Below are 25456 nucleotides of genomic sequence, written 5' to 3'. Positions count from 1 at the left end.
CTCTCTGTAACTGAGGTCTCGTGGCTCGTTTCGGAGCTCACTTAATGTGTGCGAGAGAAAGTGATCAAACGGGTGACGGATTTATGCTTTGCTATCCTTGCCGAATGCGGAATGTGCAGGAAGCTATGAATGGTTGCTGAATTGCCGAGGAGATTCGCTATATCGGCTGCAGGACTGTTCCGGATGGCTTCGCTTGCCGCAAGTACTTTATTTTACACACACACTCTCAAGTTCACGCTACACACGCATTCTCTTTTAAGAGCGAGTCCCGCTGAAGAGAATCTTTACTTTGTTTCCTTTTTTTGGGTGGACATTGCACTTTGAAACATTTATAAACTTAAAAAATTGTCTTCAAATGAGTTTGAGAGCAACTAGTGTTTCATTTGCTCATAATGTGAACTGGTGGACAACTTTTTGTTTTCTTTGCTTTTCTAACTCAAATTCATTTTGAATGTGTTTTGAATTTTTTTGTAAAGGAACAATTGTAGGGCAACACGGTTGCTGATGCCTTTGTTATCTGTATGGGTTTATTCTTGTTTGCTCTTTCATGAGTTTTCTTTAATATAAAATCAATCTGTGAATGCATTTTTTTTGTCATGAATTTAATGAATACTTCATTGTGTTTCGGTGGCACTTTCTGAGTTTATCCTGGAACTAAATAACTTTATAAATATTTTGAATTGGCAATTTTTCCAGTTACATAAGTGGCGCCCGAACAGGGACTTGAACCCTGGACCCTCAGATTAAAATTACAGGCCGGGAACCTGACCAATGATTCTTGCCGTACACTAGTCATGATGTCAGACCTAGAACTTCCGTTTTTATTCTTTTATACTTCGTTTTCGTAACTTCCGCCATTTAGTGGCAAGTTAAAAAAAAGCCCAGTTAACTGTGAATGTGTTTTTTTACAGTACGGGTTTTTTGTAAAGCTTTAATGTGCAATTTTATGCTAAAAAAGTTATCCACCAGTTCACATTATGAGCAAATGAAACACTAGTTGCTCTCGAACTCATTAGAAGACAGTTTTTTAAGTTTATAAATGTTTAAAAGTTCAATGTCCACACAAAAAAAAGGAAACAAAGTAAAGATTCTCTTCAGCGGGACTCGCCCTTAAAAGATAATGCGTGTGTAGCGTGAACTTGAGAGTGTGTGTGTGTGTGTGTGTGTAAAATAAAGTACTTGCGGCAAGCGAAGCCGTCCGGAACAGTCTTGCAGCCGATATAGACTTAAAATCCAAGGAACTCCTCTTCTTCTAAAGATTCATCAAATATTTCCTTGATCCTTTCCTCTTCTTGTTGTGCTAGTTCGGTTGCAGTGGGGAAACACGGTTTTATGTTTGTCACGTGTACTGTGCGGACATCCTCACCATTGGATTCTAGGGAGATGCAATAATTTAGGGGACACAATTGTTTAAAAATACGGTACGGTCCTTTCAATTTCCTTGCTTGTTTAGCACTAACTGAAGTTCAGCAGGAGTCATTCCGACAGTTTCTTGGACAGCGGAATTTATGGCGAAATGAAGTTCCGGTAGGTATTGATCCCATTTCCGGTGATTATCATCCACAAAGGCAGAAATCATACATTTAAGCGTGCGGTTGACTCGCTCAGTCATATTCGTTTGTGGATGGTAGGATGTAGTAAGCTTCGGTTCCACACCCCATTTTTGACATAATTCTTGGAGCACTGAAGAAATAAACTGTGCACCCCTATCAGACAAGATAAAGTCCGGCACTCCCCACCGTGTCAAGATTTCTTTCCGGAGAAGGGATGCAACAGTTTGAGCATTTGCTTTACGCAGAGGAAAGAATTCCACCTAACGAGAAAAGTAGTCTACGAAGTCTAGAAGATACTCATTTTGTTGAGTGCTCCGCGGGAGTGGTCCCATAAGGTCTACACCAACCATTTCGTTTGGTCGAGTAGTGACGGTTTGTTGCAGTTTGCTCGCAGGTTTTTGATTCTCACCTTTTAGGGTTTGATATTAAACGCACCATAACCAGTATGGATTCGGGACAGGGCATCAGGTGCCATGTTTAATTTTCCTTTCCGTTATTCAAGGATGAAATCAAATCTTTGAAGCCGTAGAGCCCATCTGATTAGACTGCTAGTGGTTTTAGTGGAGGACATCACCCATTGAAGTGCTGAATGATCTGTAACCACAGTGAACAATTTGTATTCTAGATAGTGCTGCCATTTTTTCAAAGCCCAAATTACAGCTAAACACTCTTTCTCTGTGGTCGAATAATTGGCTTCTGCACGGTTTCAGGTTTGGCTGGCATATGGAATCACTTGTTCCAGTCCCTGGTCCTTTCTTTGGGTCAGCACCGCACCCAGTCCAGTATCACTGGCATCAGTGTAGACTGTAAATGGAAACTGTAAGTCAGGATGACCAAGGACAGGAGGAGAGGTAAGGCATGATTTGAGATGTTCATAGGTGGTTTGACATTGAGGAGTCCAGTGAAAGTTGCATCCCTTCTTCTTTAGTGCATTCAGAGGTTTAGCAATCTTTGAGAAATCAGGTACAAACCGGTGGTACCAACCAGCTAAACCCAAAAAGCATTGGACCTCTTTGATGTTGGTGGGCACTGGGTAGGCATGTATGGCTTTTACTTTGTTTGGGTCTGCCGCGACTCCTTTAACATTGACGACATGCCCCAAAAAAGTTATTTCTGGCAAGCATAATCTACTTTTCTTGAGATTGACTGTTAGTCCTGCTATTTGCAGTTTGTGGAGGACAACCTGAAGGTCGATAAAATGCTGGTCTACAGAGGGAGAGTAAATGATGATGTCATCGATATAGACGAAACATATACTTCCACACAATTCTCCCAATATGCTCTCCATCATCCTTTGAAAGGTGGCGGGCCCATTTTTTAATCCAAAGGGCATTGTGTTGAATTGGAATAGTCCAGTAGGGGTAATAAAAACAGTTTTAGCTTTACTTCTTTACTTCTGGCTCCATGCTTACCTGCCAATAACCACAGTTAAGGTCAATGGTGGAAAAGATGGAAGCTCCAGAGAGAGATTCCAGGAGTTCTGTAATATTTGGTAGAGGGTAGGCATTAACCTTCCTGTAATCCACACAAAATCGGAGGCTTCCGTCCTTTTTGGGTACTAATACAACTGGTGAGGCCCATCCAGAATGTGATTGTTCCACGATTCCAGAGGTCAACATCTCCTTCAGCTGCTCTTTTATGACCGCTTGTTTTGCAGGGGTGGTGTGATATGGTTGTTGCTTTATAGGCACTTGGTGTGTGGTATAAATCTTATGTTTGAAGACTTCAGTACGTCCTGGACGAAGTGTACACACTTGAGGGTTTAATTCCAGAATTTGCCGTAGCCGTTGCTTGTCTTCAGGAGGTAAGTGGGCAGTATCTACAGCAATGTCTATTAATGTCTTATCATCAAGGCAGGTGGGTGGTTGAGGTATAGCACATTGAGGAGTAGGAACAGAACTTAGTAGGGTAAGACTGGAATCTGTTCCTTCTGTCTTCCCTTTTTTGTGTTGGGAGTCATTAGTGCCAGGCAGACTGGCATTTCCAGGCTGGAAAGGATAATTCTCAGCAAGGTGAGATTTTAATTTGATCTGCCAAATTTATTTATGATCTGCCACATTGATCTGCAGGCCACTAGAAAAAATAAAATCCAAACCTAGTACAACAGCATAAGTTAAGGCTTTGGCAGGAAGAACAACAGTATATATGGAGAAAACTTTCTTATGAAGAGAGATATAAACATTTATCCATCCTGGAGGCATCTCTGCTTTTCCATTGGCTAAGTAAAGAGGACCTCGAGTCCAAGGAAGAAGCTTTTGTGCACTAATCTCTTTACAGAGATTTTCGTGTAGAAGTGTGTAGCTTGCCTCCGTATCTACAATGGCTTTTCCGTTCCAAGAGCCAATGCTTATAGGTACAACTAACTGTTGTGGAACAGATACAGATAGTTGAGGTTTCTTGTTTGCTGAGGTCTTTTTGGTGAACGCATTAACCAAATGATTTGTAGGGGGCCCACTGGCTTGAGAACTTGGAAACGTGGTTCGTGGAGAGTGTTTAGAAGAATGGGATTGAGGTGAACTATGAAATGACTGACCAGACATAAAACGAGGACAGGTCCCAGGTGAGTGATGGCCTTTACATCTCCAACATTGCGCTGGAGGTTGGTTCACTCTTTCTGTTGGGCGGTTGGGTATGGTTCTTTGAGGTGGGGAAACGTGCTTCAAACCTGTCTGTTTTTCAAAGTGTTGCTGGTGTTCAAAATCTTTCTCAAGTTTTTGGCCTAATTTTACCAGTTCGTCAACTGTGTTGACTCGACTGCGAAGTTGACTAGCGAGGAATGGCTTTACATTTTTCAGGATCATTTTCACTAGTTCACTCTCAGTTTAGGTTGAGTTCCATCTCCTGCAGAGTGCTCTGTAAGTGAATGCAAAGTCTCTGATACTTTCCTTTTCACCTTGAGTTCTGGTTCGTACTCTTTCTGCGAGTTCATCCTCGTAATCTTCTGAAAGGAAGGCAGAAAGGAAAGCAGATTCAAACTGACTCCACGTTTTTACAGATGTTCGTGCCACTTCCCACCAATCCCGGGCAGTGCCATACAGAACAGAGCGAAATGTGGCCATGATATCAGCATCTGTAAGTGGATGAACTACCAAGAAGTCTTGGCAGCGGGCGAGATATAACAGTGGGTCAGGATCATCTGATGGTTTACCAAAAGTAGGGAAAGTAAGCTTAAGGTGATCGCTCTTTGTAACAGCAGAGGGTTGGGAAGAGAGATCATTGTTGGAGATGGCAGGTAATTCAGGAGTTGATACAGGTGACAAGAACGGTTCTTTCTGCATGAAATCAGACAGTTGTTTTTCTTGAGTTTCGAAATTCTTCTTAATTTCGGTATGTAATTCTCTGACAACTGTTCACAGTGTTTCAGTAGTTTGAGTGGTTTGAGTAAAGGGTTGAAGACATTTGGTCATGATTTTCCTGAAAGGTGACAAGGTAAGACTTAATATCCTGTTGAAGTTCATTCTGAAGTTGTTCCATCATGAACCGTACCTCAGACACAAAGGTAATTTGATCTTTTTGAAGTTCTGTAGACATCAATATAACCGCTTTAGCTAGTTGATCTACTTCTCCTTTAACAAACTGCTTAGTTTCAGAGATGCAGCCAAGTACCTTTTGCTGGTTATTCTCTACTTGATCCTTGAGTTGAGAAATCAGGATACCATGGTGTGCAGATGTTGTTTTGAGTTCCTGTGTGAGTGCATCCACAGTGTTCTCATTTGTTTGTATGTGGTTCACCAATATATCCCAATTCTCTTGCACTTGGTGTGAAGTTGCTGCAGTTCCTTCCTAGGAGTAGGTAAGGTTCTTGGCAAGTCCTGTTGACATACTGAAGATAAAGGGGAAGGCTCTGGTGAAGTACATATCTGCATGTTGTCCACAGGCAGTGCTGGTTCCCATGTGAGAGTTTGAACTGGATTACTATCAACTAGGGTGTTAACACTGCTAGCTTGTATAAAACTCGGGTGATGAGGAGTATGAAGGGGAACAGGGGGTACAATGTGTGGATGAAATGCAGAATGCCAGAGAGGAGTAGCAATATCAGGGGGTTCCATTTCCACAAATGACGATGGGGAATGTGAGGGTGTGGCAGCCATATTTGTTTGCAACTGTTGTGCTGTGTGTAATATGGAAAAATGCAATAAATGTCAATGTATAAAAATAAAGATGTAAAAAAGTTTGAAAATTTCTCAATAACAAAATTAAACAGAATAACAACCCGATGTGGTTTGAATAAGTCTATCGACTTCACTCAACAGTCATCACTTGGTTCAATTAAGCAATCAATTACCACAGTTGCAGGTTTTTATAATTTGCACCGCTTATATTAACCCAATTAATCAGATTAAATCACAGAAGCACAAACACACGCAAAATCATCAGTTTTTGTCCCAACCACCTTCCATAATGTTCTGGGTTCACAAATAAATGAGGTTCACAAATAAAAAACCGTATTAGTTCCACCATCAAAAAAATTTTTTACCAGGAAAAATAGCTTTCTAGTTCAACACATTTACATATATATATATATAGACCGTTTCAGCAGTAACAACATAAACAAGCCGCTGTCGCGGTCCGCACCTAACTTCCGGTAAACTCCGCTAATAATAAATAACAACAAATTCTTTAAACATAGTTTATTTATATAACAAGCAAACAAAACAACACATAGATTACCTAGGAAACCAAAAGATTTGTTATTTTCGACGAGGCATTTGTTCAAGAGATCAGTTTAGCAACTAGTCAGACCATTAAAAAACGAAACCGAAAGTAAGGTTCGGATCCAGACGTGTATCGCGTGCGTCCGATGAAACCATCTATATATAAACACCAATTTTTTTTCAAAATAAAAATAATAAATCATGTAATACACAATTCAATAGTTCTTTCCCACACAATCTAAGGATTCCCGTTTTCAGTTCAGGTTTCTGAGTTTTTACAAACTGTAATGTTTCAAGTCCCTGTTCGGGTGCCACTTATGTAATGGTGCCACCCCGAACGAATTATAAAAAGAATAAGAAATTGGAATTTATTTAGTTCGGGCACCAGACTTGGAAAAATTGCCAAGTCAAATGCATTCACAGATTGATTTTATATTAAAGAAAACTCATGAAAGAGCAAACAATGAATAAACCGGTAACACTTTACGGTAATGGTACATGAATTATCATGAATTCATGTATAAATTCATGCATGAAATATGCATTCATTTATGCATTAATATCTCATGAATCATCAAGAACTAACACGAGTTCAACGTCTTTCATTCATGACTTCATGGATGAACAACACCTTAATTAAAACATTAACTAAGAGGAGTACAGTACATCATCATGAATTATGATTTATTACACATGATCATGAGGTTTTCTTTGTTCACAAAAAAATCGGTCTTCACCACCCATTGTGGATAAAGCTACAGTAGTGGTGGTACATAAATCATCATATATTCCAGTATTAACTAAGCATTAACTATCAATGACTTCATCATGTGTGTGGCCCCTCAACTAAAGTGGTGACTTGGTGCTTTGAAACACTTATGAACAATGTGGCATAACTGGGAACATACAAATTCTGTGGGCATTCAAATAAAGTGGTCATCATTAACTAAGCATTAACTATCAATGACTTCATCATGTGTGTGGCCCCTCAACTAAAGTGGTGACTTGGTGCTTTGAAACACTTATGAACAATGTGGCATAACTGGGAAATGACATCAATATGAAAGTGAAGGTTCAAGCCGTTGCAAACAATGTACTGTGGACACAAATGGACTTTGATCTTAACTTTTACTGCTTTATTCAGTATATATAAACAGAATAAACCAGTTGAATCAACAGCTGGAAAGAGCTGAGAAGGAAATTAGTACATACACCATGAACTTTATTTTAAGTGCCTGTATATCTCAAAACTTTTCAAAAACATAAAGCTGTTTTACAAAAAAAGAAAAAAAAAGAAAAAATATTTTACAAACAGGTTGATCTTTTTTGGTAAAGAGTCACCTTTTAATGTACAGTATAAAGCTACTGATGTGGACCATGCTACTGATGTGGATGCATGACCATGTTTTTGAATGGTCATGCATCAATTTCTCAGTTGCCGCTGAGACAGGAGAAATACAGATTTCAGTGTTGCACTTCCTTCTTTCAATGATGTAAAAATCATAATTTTGCATCATTGAAAGAAGGAAGTGCAATGTCTTTGTTGAGGGAGTGAGACTACAAACACCCCTTTTCTCTGCCAAATAGGCACCAAATTCTAAATGTATGTTACATTTCGACTACAAATATGCAGTGGTGGACGAATTACACAAATCATGTACTTGAGTAAAAGTAAAGATACCCAGGGTAAAATATTACTCAAGTTAAAGTAGAAGTACTTGCTTAAAATTTTTACTTGAGTAAAAGTACAAAAGTATCTGCATCAAAATGTACTTAAGTACAAAAGTACTGTGATTTATTATGTCTGTATCATATTGTCACGAAACTCAAATTATGTGAAAAAACTCTCTTGGCTCACTAATCTATTAATAGAAGGACATTAATTATTCAGACACTGATGTCTATTAAAATTATCATAAGCCTAAAACCTTAAAGCCAAACAATTCCTTTAGCAACAAATGAAATAACAGGGACCTCATTTATCAAGCGTGCGTACGAACAGAAGTGTGCGTAAAGTGTGCGTAGGAACAGTTTTACGCAAAGTGTGGAATTTATCAAATTGCACTTATACGTAGAAATGTGTGTAAATATAAGCACACCTCTGAGTATGCGTACGCAGAGCATCTAGTGGTAGAATAGCGATACTACACAGGACCGTCCATCCCCAGCGTTAAAAGAACACTTTGCCTATTTATTATCCACCCCAAGGTGTTAAAAATGGTTACTGTTAATAAAGTAACTGCAAATCAGTGTTGAAGTAAATTAATGAAATTAGTGTCTAAACCCTATATTAGAAAGCTCCGTCAAATGCTTGACACAGTGGCTTATCTTGCATTATTGGAAGACTTGGCAATTCATCCATTCCGCCGGGAGCGCGTTTTCAGAGATCACGCCGATGATGCTGGTTATGCGGCTGTCCAAGTAAAGTTCTGTCATTGTCTGTCCTCCTACAGATTTCACGTCGGTGTGCTGTGACGCGTTTTTTTTTCCTTTTTTTTTCTAAAAGTGTTCTCATACCCAACGGAATTAAACTCACTGGTAACATGTTCCCATGCAGATTTGTTTTCTTTTGTTAGTCATTCCTCCCATACTAAGTGAACCAAACAGATGTGTTATTAACCTCATCCACCAGTAACTCAATTTCTGTGTCTGTAAAGTTCCTCTTTTTCGCTCTCTTTGCCATTATTGCGATGAGGGAAAAAGCACAACCACGTGACTTATAACGGGAGGTGTTGTCACCATATATGGTTCATTGGAGGCGTTTCGGAATGCAAATGACCATGAACGTGCACGAGCATGGTGCTTAAGAACAAGTGGGATTTATCATAAGGATTACTTACTGATGTGCGTACGAACCCCGTGCGCACGTTTGATAAATCCCGATTTTTTTGTACTTAGGCACATTCTAAATTTCATTCGTAGGTACAAATATAGAACATTTTCTACGCACTGTTGATAAATGAGGCCCCAGGATTTGAGAGCAGTAAGTCTCATTTCAAGATGTATTTGTTAAATAATTTAACAGTTTAAGTGTAGTAAAAACTTGAATTAAGCACAGGTTCACAGGAGTTTTCTTTTACTATCTGGAGGTTGATGGAGCATCCTCAATTTCCAGGTTTCTTTTCCTTGATGATGTTACAGTAACATACCTTTTAATGTTGGCTACCATGCTTTCTCTGCAAAAGAAAAGATTTAGACATTAAATATCTAGAAACCAGTCTCCCTTCCTTTGGCAAATACAATAAGCCTTACAGAATATAATTTAAGAAACATTTAATGTGCTTTAGCATGTCATGTATATTGTAATACATAAATAAATCTATTAATATATATGGAATCTATTAATATTTGGAAGCAAAACTTGAAAATATTAGTTATAATATGTAGTAATCCACCTTCCTGTATAAGCAAACTACACTACACTGCATGGCTAGTCAAAATGTCATTTATATTTTACAACAGTGTTGATAGCGATTGATTGTCATTTCACAATAACACAGCACTGAGCTTCAAATTCAATGAATTTAAGTGAAACTGCTAACTATACGGCTAAAAATAGCTCCAGCCTGCATAGCTAACTTACTTAAAATTCATTCATGATAACATCGTATATATTTTAACTACACAATGAAACAGTTTTCTGCAAGCTACTGTTAAGATTGCTCAATTAAAAATATAACCAGAATAAAAATGCCTTACCTCTACGCGTTTCCTTAGATTTGAAGGAGTATTCTTGTAAAAAGAAAAAGCACAGTTTCGAGGCAGGCTGAGAAGACACGAAGGACTCGTTCTTCTATTCAAGGACTTAAAAAACTTGCGTAAATAAGGCCATTGTTGTTGTGGCGGGTCAAGTAATTTCCTCCGTTGTTTTTAAATGCAGTTTTATTCTCCAAACGATATGCTGGCTGATGCACTCGCGTAGCTTTCGTGAACCAGCACGGCAACCAAAACAAGTTCAAAACGAAGCGCATGCTGTACCCTGATTGGTGGTTTGACGAATCACGTGTGCATTTTTTTTTTTTTGCAGCTTTATTTTATCCAGTTACGTTTTTTTATCCACTGATAAATAAAAAGGAACGACCGAATTTTCAAATTGTAGTGGAGTAAAAAGTAAGATATTTGACTTTAAAATGTAGTGAAGGAAAAGTAAAAGTCTCCCAAAATAAAAGTACTTGAGTAAAGTACAGATACGCGAAAAAACTACTTAAGTACAGTAACGAATTACATTTACTTCGTTACTGTCCACCACTGCAAATATGACACACTTTCAATAAAGATTAATGTTTCTACGGGTGAAATGCTCCTTTAATGCTTAGTTAATGATGACCACTTTATTTGAATGCCCACAGAATTTGAATGTTCCCAGTTATGCCACATTGTTCATAAGTGTTTCAAAGCACCAAGTGACCACTTTAGTTGAGGGGCCAAACACATGATGAAGTCATTGATAGTTAATGCTTAGTTAATAATGGAATATATGATGATTTATTTACCACCACTACTGTAGCTTTATCCACAATGGGTGGTGAAGACCGATTTTTTTGTGAACAAAGAAAACCTCATGATCATGTGTAATAAATCATAATTCATGATGATGTACTCCTCTTAGTTAATGTTTTAATTAAGGTGTTGTTCATCCATGAAGTCATGAATGAAAGACGTTGAACTCGTGTTAGTTCTTGATGATTCATGAGATATTAATGCATAAATGAATGCATATTTCATGCATGAATTTATACATGAATTCATGATAATTCATGTACCATTACCGTAAAGTGTTACCTGAAAGGCTACTGCAGCCGATATAGCGAATCTCCTCGGCAATTCAGCAACCATTCATAGTTGCTTCAAGCGAAGCCGTCCGGAACAGTCCTGCAGCCGATATAGTGAATCTCCTCGGCAATTCAGCAACCATTCATAGCTTCCTGCACATTCCGCATTCGGCAAGGATAGCAAAGCATAAATCCGTCACCCGTTTGATCACTTTCTCTCGCACACATTAAGTGAGCTCCGAAACGAGCCACGAGACCCCAGTTACAGAATGGCGAGCTCTGGATTTACTCCGACGTTGTTGTTCTATTGACGTATCACACGGACTTGAACTTAAACTTCAAATTAAAAGTACAGGCCGGGAACCTGACCAATGAGTCTTGCCGTACACTAGTCATGATGTCAGACCTAGAACTTCCCTTTTTTTCTTTTATACTTCGTTTTTGTAACTTCCGCCATTTAGTGGCAAGTTAAAAAAAAGGTATACATTTTATATACAAAAAAAATTATACAGCTTGGGTTTTTTATATCGCCACACGTCAACGCATCTTTCAGTTCACTTCACTGTTGTTAAACAGAGCGATTGAGACGAGTGAGAAAAGTGAAAGTGACAGCTCGGCTAGTATCGATCTTTTGGGAAATTAATATTGGCATCGTTTAGACATTACAGTATCGATAATTATCGAAATATCCATGCCAGACGGGCCGGTCTCAGTATTTCACAATCTGCTCAGTTACTGGGATTTTCATGCACAACCATTTCTAGGGTTTACAAAGAATTATGTGAAAAGGGAAAAACATCCAGTATGTGGCAGTCCTCTGGGCGAAAATGCCTTGTTGATGCTAAAGGTCAGAGGAGAATGGGCCAACTAATTCAAGCTAGTAGAAGTGCAACTATGACTGAAATAACCATTTGTTACAACCGAGGTATGCAGCAAAGAATTTATAAAGCCACAACACGCACAACCTTGAGGCGGATGGGCTACAACAGCAGAAGACCCTACCGGGTACCACTCATCTCCACTACAAATTGGAAAAAGAGGCTACAATTTGCACAAGCTCACCAAAATTGGACAGTTGAAGACTGGAAAAATGTTGCTTGGTCTGATGAGTCTCAATTTCTGTTGAGACATTCAGATGGTAGAGTCAGAATTTGGCATAAACAGAATGAGAACATGGATCCATCATGCCTTGTTACCACTGTGCAGGCTGATGGTGGTGGTGTTATGGTGTTGGGGATGTTTTCTTGGTACACTTTAGGCCCCTTAGTGCCAATTGTGCACCGTTTAAATGCCATGGTCTACCTGAGCATTGTTTCTGACCATGTCCATCCCATTATGACCATCATGTACCCATCCTCTGATGGCTACTTCAAGCAGGATAATGCACCATGACCAAACTGGTTTCTTGAACATGACAATGAGTTCACTGTTGTAAAATGGCCCCCACACACTCACCAGATCTCAACCCAATAGAGCATCTTTGGGATGTGGTGGAACAGGAGCCCTGGATGTGCATCCCACAAATCTCCATCAACTGCAAGATGCTATCCTATCAATATGGGCCAACATTTCTAAAGAATGCTTTCAGCACCTTGTTGAATCAATGCCACATAGAATTAGGCAGTTCTGAAGGCGAAAGGGGCAAACACAGTATTAGTATGGTGTTCCTAATAATCCTTTAGGTGAATGTAGATCAACTGTACTTCTACTAAAGTTTATCATTACATCAGTTAGTTATTTTAATTGAATCAGTACTGCATGTTACATGTATATAATTTCAGGCACAGAGAGAGTCGTGTGTGGGTTATGCAGCTGCGGGCAGGTGGAGGCTGTGATCTCCTGCAGGCTTTGCAAAGGGTATTGATCCACTCAGAGTTGGACACACTTTTCATTATCCTGGGCTCATGGTAAGAGTTTGTCTCAGTTAATGAATCATTAATTCTTAACTCAAACCTGCAGCAGCAATCCTTAAAATAGTTTGAGTACTATAATTGGTTGTGTCTGATGAGATGGTTGAAACCTATTTTTTTCCTAGAATAATAGAAAGACATCAGTAGGGGTCCAAAATGCCATTCATTTTCTTCACAAAGAAACTGATTTTTAGCAACAATTTAGAAAGCCTTTAAGACATACAGTCAGGTCCATAAATATTGGGACAGAGGCACATTTTGTGTTATTTTAGCTGTTTACCAAAATGTATTCCAGTTACAGTCAGATTATGAAAATTGACTTACAGTGCAAACTCTGTTTAATATGTAGCTCCCCCTTTTTAAAGGGGTCAAAAGTAATGGGACAGTTGACTTAAAAGCTGTTTTATGGACAGGTATTGTCTATTTGTTAAATAATTTCCTCATTATTGACAGATGTTAAAGTTCTGGAGTTGATTTTAAGTGTGGCAATTGCATTTAAAATCATTCGGTTCAGGGACATCTCCATGCAGGTGGTATATTTAGGTTTCAAAAACACAACAAATCCATCAGATAGATAGCAGGAGGTTCACAGCCACAGCTTTCAAATGCAATTGCCACACTTAAAATCAACTCCAGACCTTTACATCTGTCATTCATGAGGACATTTTTAACAAATAGACAATTCCTGTCCATAAAACAGCTTTTAAGTCAACTGTCCCATTACTTTTGACCCTTTTAAAAAGGGGGATCTACATATTAAACGGCTGTAATTTCTAAATTCTTCAGCCAATATGGATGTGAATACCCTCAAAATAAAGCTGAAAATCTGCACTTTAAGTCAATAGTCATAATATGACTGTAAATGAAATACATTTTTGTAAACAGCTTAAATAACACAAAATGTGCCTCTGTCCCAATATTTATGGACCTGACTGTATATGCTTTAAAACAGAAAAAAAGTAAACACAATTTGTTTCTTAAAATAACTCAGACTTTTCTATTTTTTATTTTCTGCTGATTCTGAATACACAGACCTTTAGATTTAGATGCTGGTGTTTTTATTCAATTAGGATTTTATGCCACTAGGAATCAAGCCAGATCCCAAAAAGGTCTCAGCGATCAAGCACATGGACCTACCAAAGACCAAAGCTCATATAGTTGTTAGGTGTGTTCGACTTCATGCGGCGCTGCACAAACCGATCGGCGGCTGACTTGAAGCAGTGCATTCCGGTTAGCAACTTTGTCTGACTTAAGCTGGCGCTGCAGGCACGTGACTGTGTCATATGGTTTTTAAGTACCGCGAGAGCGATTCGAGATCAGCCGCCTGAGTTAGCCAGCGCAGTTCGCGAAGAGGAGCTGCACGGGCTGTAATGACGACACAGCTGTTTCACGATTAAAGCTCTTTTCATGTAGTCGCGATGTTATATTGTGTAATCTTCATCAAAATAAAATGGATAAAAAACCCCACTACATTGGTATTTAAATAATATGCTTATGTTGAACTTTATTCTTGTATAAACAGATGCTGTAAGCCTCTTCAGTTCCACTCATGCTCATACACGGACATTCAAAACAGTATAATTCACTTTTTATGTAGATTACATCTAACAAATGCGATTAAGCCAGGAAACGACACGTGATCAGCCATGCTTGACGTAAATGCCACAAACTACTGGAACCACAGCGCGTCCGACTTCACGTCTCCGTTTTCAGCTCCTCCCCGCCTGCACGTGGCTAATCTCGCCGATCGGTTACATCCGGCCACAGCCGATGTCAAACACACCTATTAGCTATATTTTATTAAGGTTTTATTAACTATGGGAGCAACACACTTAACATGTTATGTTTATATCCTGGGGTCATTTGCTTGTAATCACCTAGTATGCTTGATTGATAAAGTGTATACTAAGGGTTTAACTGTCTTGTGTTAAACATTAAGCTTTGTTCATGTTAAAGGTTTTATAATGTCCCCCAACTGCTTTTGCAATCTCTACCAAATCGGAGATGTGTCGGAGATAGAACTTAGTCGTTGTCAGCTATAATATAAAAACATTGTTTGATTTTGCAGTTGTCCAACCTGCTTTCATGGGAATTTGTGAATTTTGCTAATTTGTATGAATTTGTCTGAAGTAAATCGTACAAAAATGTACAATTATTAGAAAGAAAAAATAATGATACTCCACTGCTAACCCCGCCCTAATGTCACGGGTGAAAGGAAATTAAACAAATACATACAAATTTGGTTATACACCATTGTAAAAAAAACAATTATGAAATTCCATAAAATTATTGGTCAAATGATAGTGGTCAAATTCTGTTTTTGTTTTCTGCTGATTAACTTTCCCTAAATTAAAGAAAAAGTCTGAGAATTTATTTCCAGCTTTTGGTACTGCTGGACTCCATCACCAGCACCATCATCCTCATTGTTCACTCCTCCTCGTTCACACTCGCCTGAGCATTAACCATCACCTGTGCCCCATCATCTCACTCCCTATATATATTGCACTCTCTCATTCACTTTCTGTCTGGTCTCTTCAGTGATAGACGCTAGACTCTACCTGAAATTCTCACCATTTAACTTACCTGCTATCTTCATCCTGCCTTAATCATCCTCGTGTCCTCTTCTACATATCATTCTCCCACTCCAAACAAAGAAAGCCGCAAACAAAGACTCTATTACTCACAAGTTAAGTGTTATTCAGAAGACCTGTTTCATTTTACTCTCTATTGACATCACCTGTGTTTACCTCATTTAATAAACTACAAAAATCTTACCTGCCACCTGATTCCTGTTTCCAGGTTCTGGATTATTAGTAGAAAATATTATAAACTGTTGTTTTTCATTTTAAAGATTTTCTTTATAGGGAAATCTCAATTTACTATGTTTCTTCAGGTGCGTAGAACCAAACGTTTGCTCATGTTTCTCTGTTTTCAATTCACATTTTTGCACTATGCACTTTAATAAATACATTTTGTACTTTCTAGACCTTTTTAGTCTTTTTGGATTCAGTGTGAGGTCAGCCATTTTTTTCTGCCTCATTCCAAAGATTTTCTTTATAAAATTAATATTTAGTATTTTTAAAAATGTTTAAATTTTTCTATATTTTTTGTGGGAAATGGAAAAATAAAAAAACAATTTGGTTTAATTTGAAAACGAAAAATGGCGTGATACACAAATTCCGAAGATTGAAAGAAAGTTTGCACATTAATTTTGTTTGTTCGACGTACCATTTAACAGTACTTGGTTTTCAGCTGCAAGTTATTACATTTAGCAAGAACAGAAGTAATTATTTGTGATTTCTGGTAGTTCAGGCATTACAATTGAAATTTAGAAGACACTTTTATCCAAAGCAACTTACAAAGATTAGGAAACAATGAAGTGACTTGTCGTATGCAGGCAATAATTCAAAAACAGTGCCAAGTTACTAGTTCTTCACAACTCATTCCACCAGCAGGTAGTAGTGAAGGAGAATGAGCTGGAAAGTAATTTAGTGCACTTTTGTGAAGGTATCACAAGGTGCCGCTCATTTGCTGAACACAAGGTTCTGCATGGGGTGTAAGGATGTAGAAAAGTTTATAAGTATGCCAGCGCAGAGCTAGTGAAAGTTCTGTAAGTGAGAACTAGGGACATTCATTATACAGGCTTTAATCGGTAGCCAGTGGAGAAAAATGAATAGCACAAGCTCTTGTGGGTTCCTGGAAGATGAGCCGAGCTGCTGCTAAACCATTTGATTGCCCGCACAGAAATAGCATTACAGTAGTCCAACCTAAAACAGAGAGCATTACAGTAGCAGCCTAGAGATTTCAAGAGCCTGGATCAGGAGTTGTGCAGCATGCTCCGTAAGATATGATTTGATCTTTCTTATGTTGTATAACGTAAATCGCAATGTGATCAGTAAAAGACAGCCGGTCATCAAAGATTACACAGAGGTCTCTGGCAGTTTTGGATGGTGTACTGGTTGTGTTACCAGGTTGAATCGAGAGGTTGTACTGTACCTTGGGTTGTGCAAAATATACAAGCAGATCTGTCTTCGCTAGGTTCTTCTGGAGGTGGTGTTTCCTTATCCAAGCCAAGATGTCCTCTAAACAGGCTGTAATGCGTGCTGCTATAGTGGAATCATCTGGGTGAAATAGAGAAGATATGGGTGTCATCAGCATAACAGTGGTAGGAGTAGCCATGCACCTGTATGATAGGTGCTAAGGATATTGTTTAGATGGAGAAAAGGTGTGGTCCAAGCACTGATCCCTGAGGGACCCCAGTGACTATCTGGTGAGCTGTGAATGACACCCTGAAGGATCTATTTGAGAGGTAGGATTTAAACCATCAGAGAGGATTACCTGTGATCCATAGTAGGCTAGTGGCTAGTAGGATCTTATGGTTGATTGTGTCATAGGCGGCCGACAGAAGTCTAGCAGGGTCTAGGAGTAGGATTCTGCCTTACAGAAGTAGTGCTGCCGTGACTGATAGAAGTGCCTTCTCAGTGGAGTGATTTAAAGCCTGACTGCTTGTCGTCTAGCAGGTCTTCTGATTATAATTTCTGAGACTGTAGACATGAACAGTACAGAGTACAATATTTGAGTTGATATGACATAATTCCAGTAGTTCTGAGATTCTAATTAAATTATTCTTTGAAAAGAAAGTATAAAGGTCATATTTTGTTTGGAGCGATTACTTTATAAAGTAAGTAATTCAATTACACCATATCATACCATATATTTTTTTAAGGATACATGTATTTGCAAGGGAATTTTTTTTTCTGATTTCGTATATTTTATTTGCAGCCCTGATCAGATGGTAGACGTGATATGTGATTATTTAGTGCAAACCAAAATGCCTGCTGTTCACGCAGTCGCCTACAACTGCAGCAGTCCAGCCGCCATTGTAAGTGTAAACTGTTCTATATTTAAAGCTGCAGTCTGCAAGATTTTTTTGATCATTTTCATTTCAATTAGACTGTTTAAGAAAAAACCTGCGCTTCTACCTCCACCTAGTTATTTGTTTGGCAAAAATCCACCGCACCCGGTTCATCTGGTCCAATCAGCTTAGGCCGGTTCATCTGGTCCAATCTGTGCAGTGCTGTGTAAAATCTGCCTGTTAATCAGAGTTCCTGCACACACCACAGATCCACCCTCCCCCCTTGCGCACAATATCACATGCATCTGCCTGAGTGTTATGTAAGTAATCTAGGGGTGGAACGGTACATGTATTTGTTTCGAACCGAATCGGTACGGGGGGGTCACGGTTCGGTGCATGAATTTAAACTGAGAATACACGATATGAAAAAAAAAAACTTCACGTCAAAATAATTCATGTAATGCAGAACTACTGTTAGATATGCGGGTTCTTCAGGGACAGCTAATCTGTAGCCCCGCTTTAGCTCTGAAGTTCTGATTGACGCCGATGCAGCCGATCTCCGCCTATGTATGCGCTCTATCAGAGCCCGTTTACATTCTCTGGCAGTCTGCAGTTTTTTGTTAGGTTGACGGTCTAGTGAGTGAGTGAGTGAGATAATAGCGACAGCGAGTATGGCAAATGGTGGTGAGGATCCGCCGGCCTCTTTAATATTGCATGTTTGGCAAAACTTCAGTTTTCCAGTCAGTTACAGTAGTACAGGCGAGAGATTGGTGGAAAAGACGAGGACTGTGTGTTGGCGTTTTCAGCAGTTGTTGGGTAACTTATGTGAGTGGAAGTACATCTAATCAGGGCTCTCAAATCTCATGCATTCTCCATGAGACACACGCATTTCAGTCAGTTTACACGCCACACCTTGTATTTCTCACGCTGAGAAGTAGGAGATAAATGGTGCAGGCAACACAGGGCAGTTCTGTCGAGTTCAGCTGCTTTCCGTTTTTTAAGTACGTTATGCTCAACTTTACGCAGCGCCATCAGTGTCAGAGTACTGGGAGAAATCTTGCGGAGGAGGTAGATTTCAAATCGCTCTTGCGTTACTCTGAAATCATCCACTTGTCGTTTCTTGAAGCGCCTCATGAAGTCGTACACACATAAATGCATCCTACAAGCCTACATTTTTTTTGTTCTTTAGTACATTAATATGAAATAAATGTGTTAAAATGTAATTTATAAATGTTTTCAGGTAACTTGTAATAGATTTGAATCCCATCTTTGTATAAAAGATGAGTACAAGTTTATACATTTTTGTTATACGAGATAGTATGTTAAATGCATTTCAGTTTATATTCATGACATCTCACAATAACACCGATACGGACACCTATGTTTTTAAGATTATCTTAAGTACTAAAAAAAATATATGCCTTCTGCATTTTTGTTTTGCTTTTCTTTCCATTGTACCGAAATTGAACCTAACCGTGACGGCTGAACCGAGGTACGAACCGATCCGTGACTTCTGTGTACCGTTCCACCCCTAAAGTAATCTAAGTATGCTCGATGGGAGGTTGCTCGGTGGTAGTGTGGGAGGGGCATGAAAATGTTAAACATTTGAAGTCATCTCAATCCTCCAGAGTTGCCGACTGCAGCTTTAATATATTAAAAGTATTGTTTATCTTCAGTGTCACTGATTGACTTTTCCTCACACAGGAGACGGTGAAGCGAATGGCAGCAGTTACCGGAGGGAAATATCATGTGTTTTCTGCTGCTCTGGTAATTTGTGAAAAAGCAGACCTGATGTGATCACATTAACATTCTTCAGAAATATCTCTATTAAATTGGTATTACATAGATCTCACATTTAGAAGCCCTAGAATTTTTGAATGCCATTACATTTACTGTAAGTGCATACTACAGTAGCTGAGATATTTAAACACTTTGTTTAGTAAACCTTATTGGATTGTTAATGTGATTCATGTTAATGTGGTTACTAGGACAACTATTTCATTTCAGGTTTATTTAACAGGGACAATGCACATTAATAATACATTTGAAAATGTAAAATGTGCCAGAATTAGCAAAAAGGCTATTTTACATCTGCTGAGAAGATCGAACAATGTCACACCTTAAAAGACTAAAAAATTATAATCGTACAAGTTTAATCCAATACAAATAAAATTAACAAGGGGTATAAATAAAACAAAAAAACAAAATACATTTCAATTAAATTTTATTTATATAACACTTTTCACAATTGTTTAACTGTTTCAAAGCATCTTTACATTAATAGATGCAAGAAAAAACACAAAAAATCATAAAACATAAACAGCAGAATACAGCGGTTAAGATTAACCTTACTAGCGAGCGTAGTAAAAATGTAACGTATGTAAGAGGGTGCTAAGTTAAGCCAATGTCAGCAGACTCCCCAGGGGTTAGCTCCAATCTTAATCAAACACACCTACCTGTGATTTTCTAGTGATCATGAAGACATTGGTTAGCTTGCTCAGGTGTGTTTGATTAAGCTAAATTCTGCTGGGCACCAGCTCTTTAGGGTTGGATGTGAAGAACACTGCCCTAGGAGAAAAACCCTGTGGGCGAAAACTAAAAGTCCTAGGAGGTGAAAAAAACCTTGGGAGAGACGGACATAGCTGATTCTATAGAGCAGGGGTCCCCAACCTTTTTTTCACCACGGACCGGTTTAATCTTTAAAAAAATTTCGCGGATCGGGGGTGAGATGGGGGGGGGGGTTTGGGGTTGCTGAGTTGCTGTTCAAACGTGCTGAAAATCCTCCTTTTCGAAATTTACCTTTTAAACGAAAGTAAAGATAACCATGCATGAGGAAAATTAATAATTGCTTTATTTAGGCTAAAGTATATTTTCTATAGACGTGTAAAACCATATTTTGGCGGATTGTTTTTTACTTTCATTGTTTTTACTAGTTTGCCTGCCCATTTAGTCTTAATAATTAATGGAACCTAAACGAACTTGTCTTGCTGTTCTCGAAGGCAGCTCGAATCTTGGTCGGGCTCGAGAACCAATTCCAAGTAACAGAAGAGAAGAAAAATGCAGTGAAGGAGGAGAGATGCCAGAAGAATTGCGGCTGCGCGCAGAGGCACGAAGACTCACGTTTACCATGATTAATGATGATTGACAAGTTTAGGTTCCTTTCAAACCTACGTTAAAAGTGTAGCCGTTAAAATATTATTAGCCTAATAGTTTATTTTGATCATGGTGCTACGATCGATGGATAATTCTGAAGTTGTTTTAAAGAAGAATAAAATAATTACTTTTCAGTCATTTGCGCTGTCACACATTTGAACGTCTCCGCATATGTACATCATTGCGACGTACATTTGCAAATGATTCATGAAGTCATAGCTCCGCAATACTTTGATCGATTGTGTTTTAGAAGTACTGTATGATCAAACTCTAATGACAGCAATGTGATCGCTGATGCGCTGGTAGAGAGAGAGAGGCGGAGAAAAAGAGAGAGAGTGTGGCTATTATACACATTTTTTCGGGACGTTCTTGCGACCCGGTGGCAATTTTTCCACGACCCCGACCCAGTACTGGGTCGCGACCCGGTGGTTGGGGACCTCTGCTATAGAGGATATGTTATATAATAGGTTAGATTTTTAACTCTAATTTTATGGGGATTAAAACATAATATATATGTATATGTACACGAATAAGAAGAGTAGATGAGGGACGTTGGTCTGACATCGGCTGGGCATCACGTTGAAGGAAGGCTAGTGGATCAGTGGCGTGATGACCTCCACAGCAGCTGGAGCTGGGTCTGTTAGTCCCATTGTCCTCTGGAATGAGGACGAGACAGGGAAAGAGAAACAAAATCTTATTAGCGCCGTCCACATGTAATGAAGTATCACACAGTATTGTGGTTTAATATACGCTTGGTTCCAGACAGCCTGACTATAGCGGCATAAATATTTTTCCCAGGCGAGTTATGTGAATGTTTTTTTCCGGACACGCTAACTGTTGCTGGATAGGTAAATTTACTAGACACATTATGTGAATGCTTTGTTAAAGAGAAATGTCTTTAGTTTAGACTTAAACTGATCGACTGTGTCAGATTCTTGAATGTTTTTTGGCAAATCATTCCAAAGCTTAGGGGCTAAGTAGGAAAAGAATCAACCACCTTTAGATATTTTTGATACTCTAGGAATAATTAAGTGACCAGAATTTTGCGATTTCAATGTATGTGACGGATTGTATTCTGGTAGTAATTTTCTAAGATTCAAAGGTGCTAGGCCATTTGAGGCTTTATAGGTGATTAGCAATATTTTAAAGTGTATGCGATATTTAACTGGTAACCAGTGTAAAGATGCCAAAATTGGGCTAATGTGGTCATACTTCTTAGATCGAGTGAGGACTCTTGTGGTGGCGTTTTGAACTAGCTGAAGCTTATTTACCTGATTTGTGTGACATCCCCCGAGTAACGAGTTACAATAATCTATTCTTGAGGTCATTAAAGCGTGGATAAGCTTCTCTGCATCTGATGCAGAGAGCATATCGCGTATTTTCTAGATATTTCTAAGATGGAAGAATGCTATGTGGCAGACATTGGAGATATGACAATCGAAGGATAGATTGCTGTCCTACGTCACACACCCAGGTTCTTGATCGTGGAAAACGGCACCACAGTGCAGCCATCTATGGGCAATTTGTAATCGGACGTATTTTGTTTGGAGCGTTTTGGTTCAATAATAATGATCTCTGTCATGCTGGAGTTAAGCATAAGGAAGTTATTTGTCACTTATATCCCTAACACAGTCAGTTAGCTTAGAAGCTGGTGGGTTTCCCTAGGATGTGAGGAGATGTAAAGCTTGGTATCATCTGCATAGCAGTGAAAACTAATGTTGTGTTTCCTGATGATGTCTCCTAGAGGTAACATGCATAACGAGAACAGGATAGGACCTAGAACTGATCCCTGCGGTACACCATATTTAACCGAGGCGTGATATGACACAATAGATCACACAATCTTACTTGATAGACTAGTTTACATAAACAAAGTGGTAGCGGTTGGTTAGATATGATCTAAACCATGCTTACGCCTGACCACTGATGCAACATAGTTTTTCTTGTCTATCAAGTAAGATTGTGTGATCTATTGTGTCAAATGCTTCACTAAGGTCTAACAAAATAAGAATTGAGATTTCATCACGATCAGATGAAAAACAAAATTGAATTGAATTGATAACCTCAACTATAAGGAGTTACCTTTGAGGAAGGACAATAATAAACCACTTGGTAAAATAATGGAAACTAAAGTGCAATAATAGCACAGTTGCAAGCTTTTTTCTTCAAATTGTAAACTTTAATTCATGTAAAGAAGTCAGAGTTTTAGTGAACACAAATATTTCACATGAAGGCAGAAGAGCAATTCTATCCACCTGTTTCTTGAGGTAAATGCGGGGGGCCGCCATCTTTGAGCTTTCCGGCTTATGACTTCCGGTGAACCACTAAACGAGATATCTCGTCAATTAAGGGAAAACGCTTCCCCGCCAATGACGAGATTTTCCGTCTTTCCGCAATACCGCTATTATCCACCAGGTGGCGCCCTTCCGCAACTTTTTAAAACCGGAAGTATTGCCCTATGGCAAGCTGCTGCATGTCCGTGTCTGTTTTAAAGATCGCTCTGAATGGGATCTCTATGAAAAGTCCGTCACAAATATGGAATTATTTTTGCTTTTTGCTCAAAATATGGTGTTTTTGCAAAAACCTACCCATATTCAAAAGCTGATTGCAAAAGAACCACTAAAGGTAGGATGAAACGGTTTTTTTTGTTTGAAAGCAGAGGGTCTGTTCTTTCATTTGGTATATTGTATGTTTATTTATTTAAAGAAGAACATTTTCTGGAAGGCATTTAACTTTGGTGAAAATTATGAAAAACGCTGGCGCTGGCTGGCAACTTTTTTTAAAAACGCTGGCGGTGAAAGAGTTAATGTTTATTCTGAAATCCAGGAAGACTGACATAATTTATGCAGTTAGGGGTTGCCATAATAGCTAATACAAACGCAGTTAATTCAATTCAATTTTATTTATATAGCGCTTTTCACAATTGTTAATTGTTACAAAGCAGCTTTACATTCCACGTTCGAGAATCTCTACAAAACATTTATTTTAACCCCATGCACAAGAGCTGAATGTACGTGGCGCACATGCACTCATCTGTATTTACAAATCCATCCAGTAAAACCTTTCATAGAAACTACCAGAATGTTTTATGCATGCCGTGCTCCCACTACGCCCCTTCCTGCTGGCAGTTAAAACTGAAGTCTCGGACCGGAAAGGTTATACGTCACATTCCACGTTCGAGAAACAGGTGTATACAAATGTCATAAAAATGTGAATTTAAAAAATCTATATTATCCACCACATATGAAGTGAGCCACAATTCTAAAATTACATTTTCAGCCAAGCCAACCATACTTCATGCATTCAGCAAGATGCGTTTGTTACAATTTTGCAGAGCTGCATGTCAGGCTACGTATAACCTATGGCATAGAACCTATGCATAAATGACTATAAATCGCACCTAAGTATAATGGGCCTATGGCTGCATCCGAAAACTTAGACAGCTGATTGTTGCTTCACTTTCTCATGAGTCACTGACTTCCGACTGTTCGGAGGCATGAGGGCAGCTCAGAGAAACGCTTTCGGACACACTTCATAGACAGCATGTTTAAAATAAAAACAGAGAGCGCCTTTGTGATAATTAATCACAGATATAAAATAAAAACAAAATCAGTACAAAAGTAAGCACCATCTGTCAATATCAACATCAACTTCATACTCATCTAAACTAGAGCTGAAGATCTTTGCCCGAACCCGACGGGACCCGTCCGGACCCGACGGGTTCGGGCTTCATTTCTAACATTTTACACGGGCTCGGGCCGGGCTTGCGCTCCAGCTTTGCGTAGTAAATGAGCGGTCAAGTTCAATGGTGCTGGATGCACTATAAGTAAGCGCAGGACCGCGCTGAGGCCATTTACAGTGGATTTAATCATTTTCCTCAACAAAAACATGTAGCCTAATCTTGGTGAGTAAAGGTTTTTCAATGTATAACTAAATATTAATTGAGTCTTAAATACATAATTTAGACAGAGGATATAGACTAATATTGGCATTAATGGAGAGAAGTGCCGAAGCAAATCCCGCGGAGCCTTTATCTTAATTTCATTATTGCCAAATACCCATTTTAATTCAGAATGTATTATCTCAAATTTGAAAGAAGCACAAGTTTTGAAATTCCCAATATGTGTTGGAATAAGGATCCATTCACAAGCGGCCCTGACCGCCAAATATTTGGCCCTGTTTGGCCAAATATACTCTTCCCAATACAGTCACCTCTTGCTGCACTCCTTGTGCATCTGTTTGTGTTTGGTACAGTATTTACAAACTGGCTCAATAAATTAGGAACCACTCCATGTTGAATTTTGTACATGAGACAGAGATTTGTGTATCTAATCCAATTTTCAAAACTTAAAAGTTTGTATTTTTTTTAACATGACAATGATGATAATTTGTGGACTTCTTATCAAGTACTTTAAGAGTTTTCTTATATAGGGAAATTAATGGTTTGCAAGAAGTGTTGCTTGTTTGCGACCAGATTGTCATACAGTAGATGATATGGGATATAATTATTGAGTGCATAAATATCATTTATATATCATATAAATATCATTTATGCCAC

General features: G+C 38.7%; 1 protein-coding gene across 1 annotated transcript in view; it reads left to right on the top strand.

Moving 5' to 3' along the window:
* The window catches only part of vwa3a (von Willebrand factor A domain containing 3A), a 94178-nt gene that overhangs the window by 6000 nt on the left and 62722 nt on the right, over positions 1–25456 (top strand). The window contains exons 6-8 of the mRNA XM_065269195.2: positions 12762–12887; positions 17673–17772; positions 19450–19512. Coding sequence (XP_065125267.2) covers positions 12762–12887; positions 17673–17772; positions 19450–19512 — 289 coding nt within the window. The remainder of the gene's footprint in view (positions 1–12761; positions 12888–17672; positions 17773–19449; positions 19513–25456) is intronic.

Source organism: Paramisgurnus dabryanus, chromosome 3 (genome assembly GCF_030506205.2).
Source record: "Paramisgurnus dabryanus chromosome 3, PD_genome_1.1, whole genome shotgun sequence".
Classification (NCBI taxonomy): domain Eukaryota; kingdom Metazoa; phylum Chordata; class Actinopteri; order Cypriniformes; family Cobitidae; genus Paramisgurnus; species Paramisgurnus dabryanus.
The sequence above is the reverse complement of the archived record's forward strand: the minus strand, read 5'-3'. Positions and strand labels throughout refer to the sequence as shown.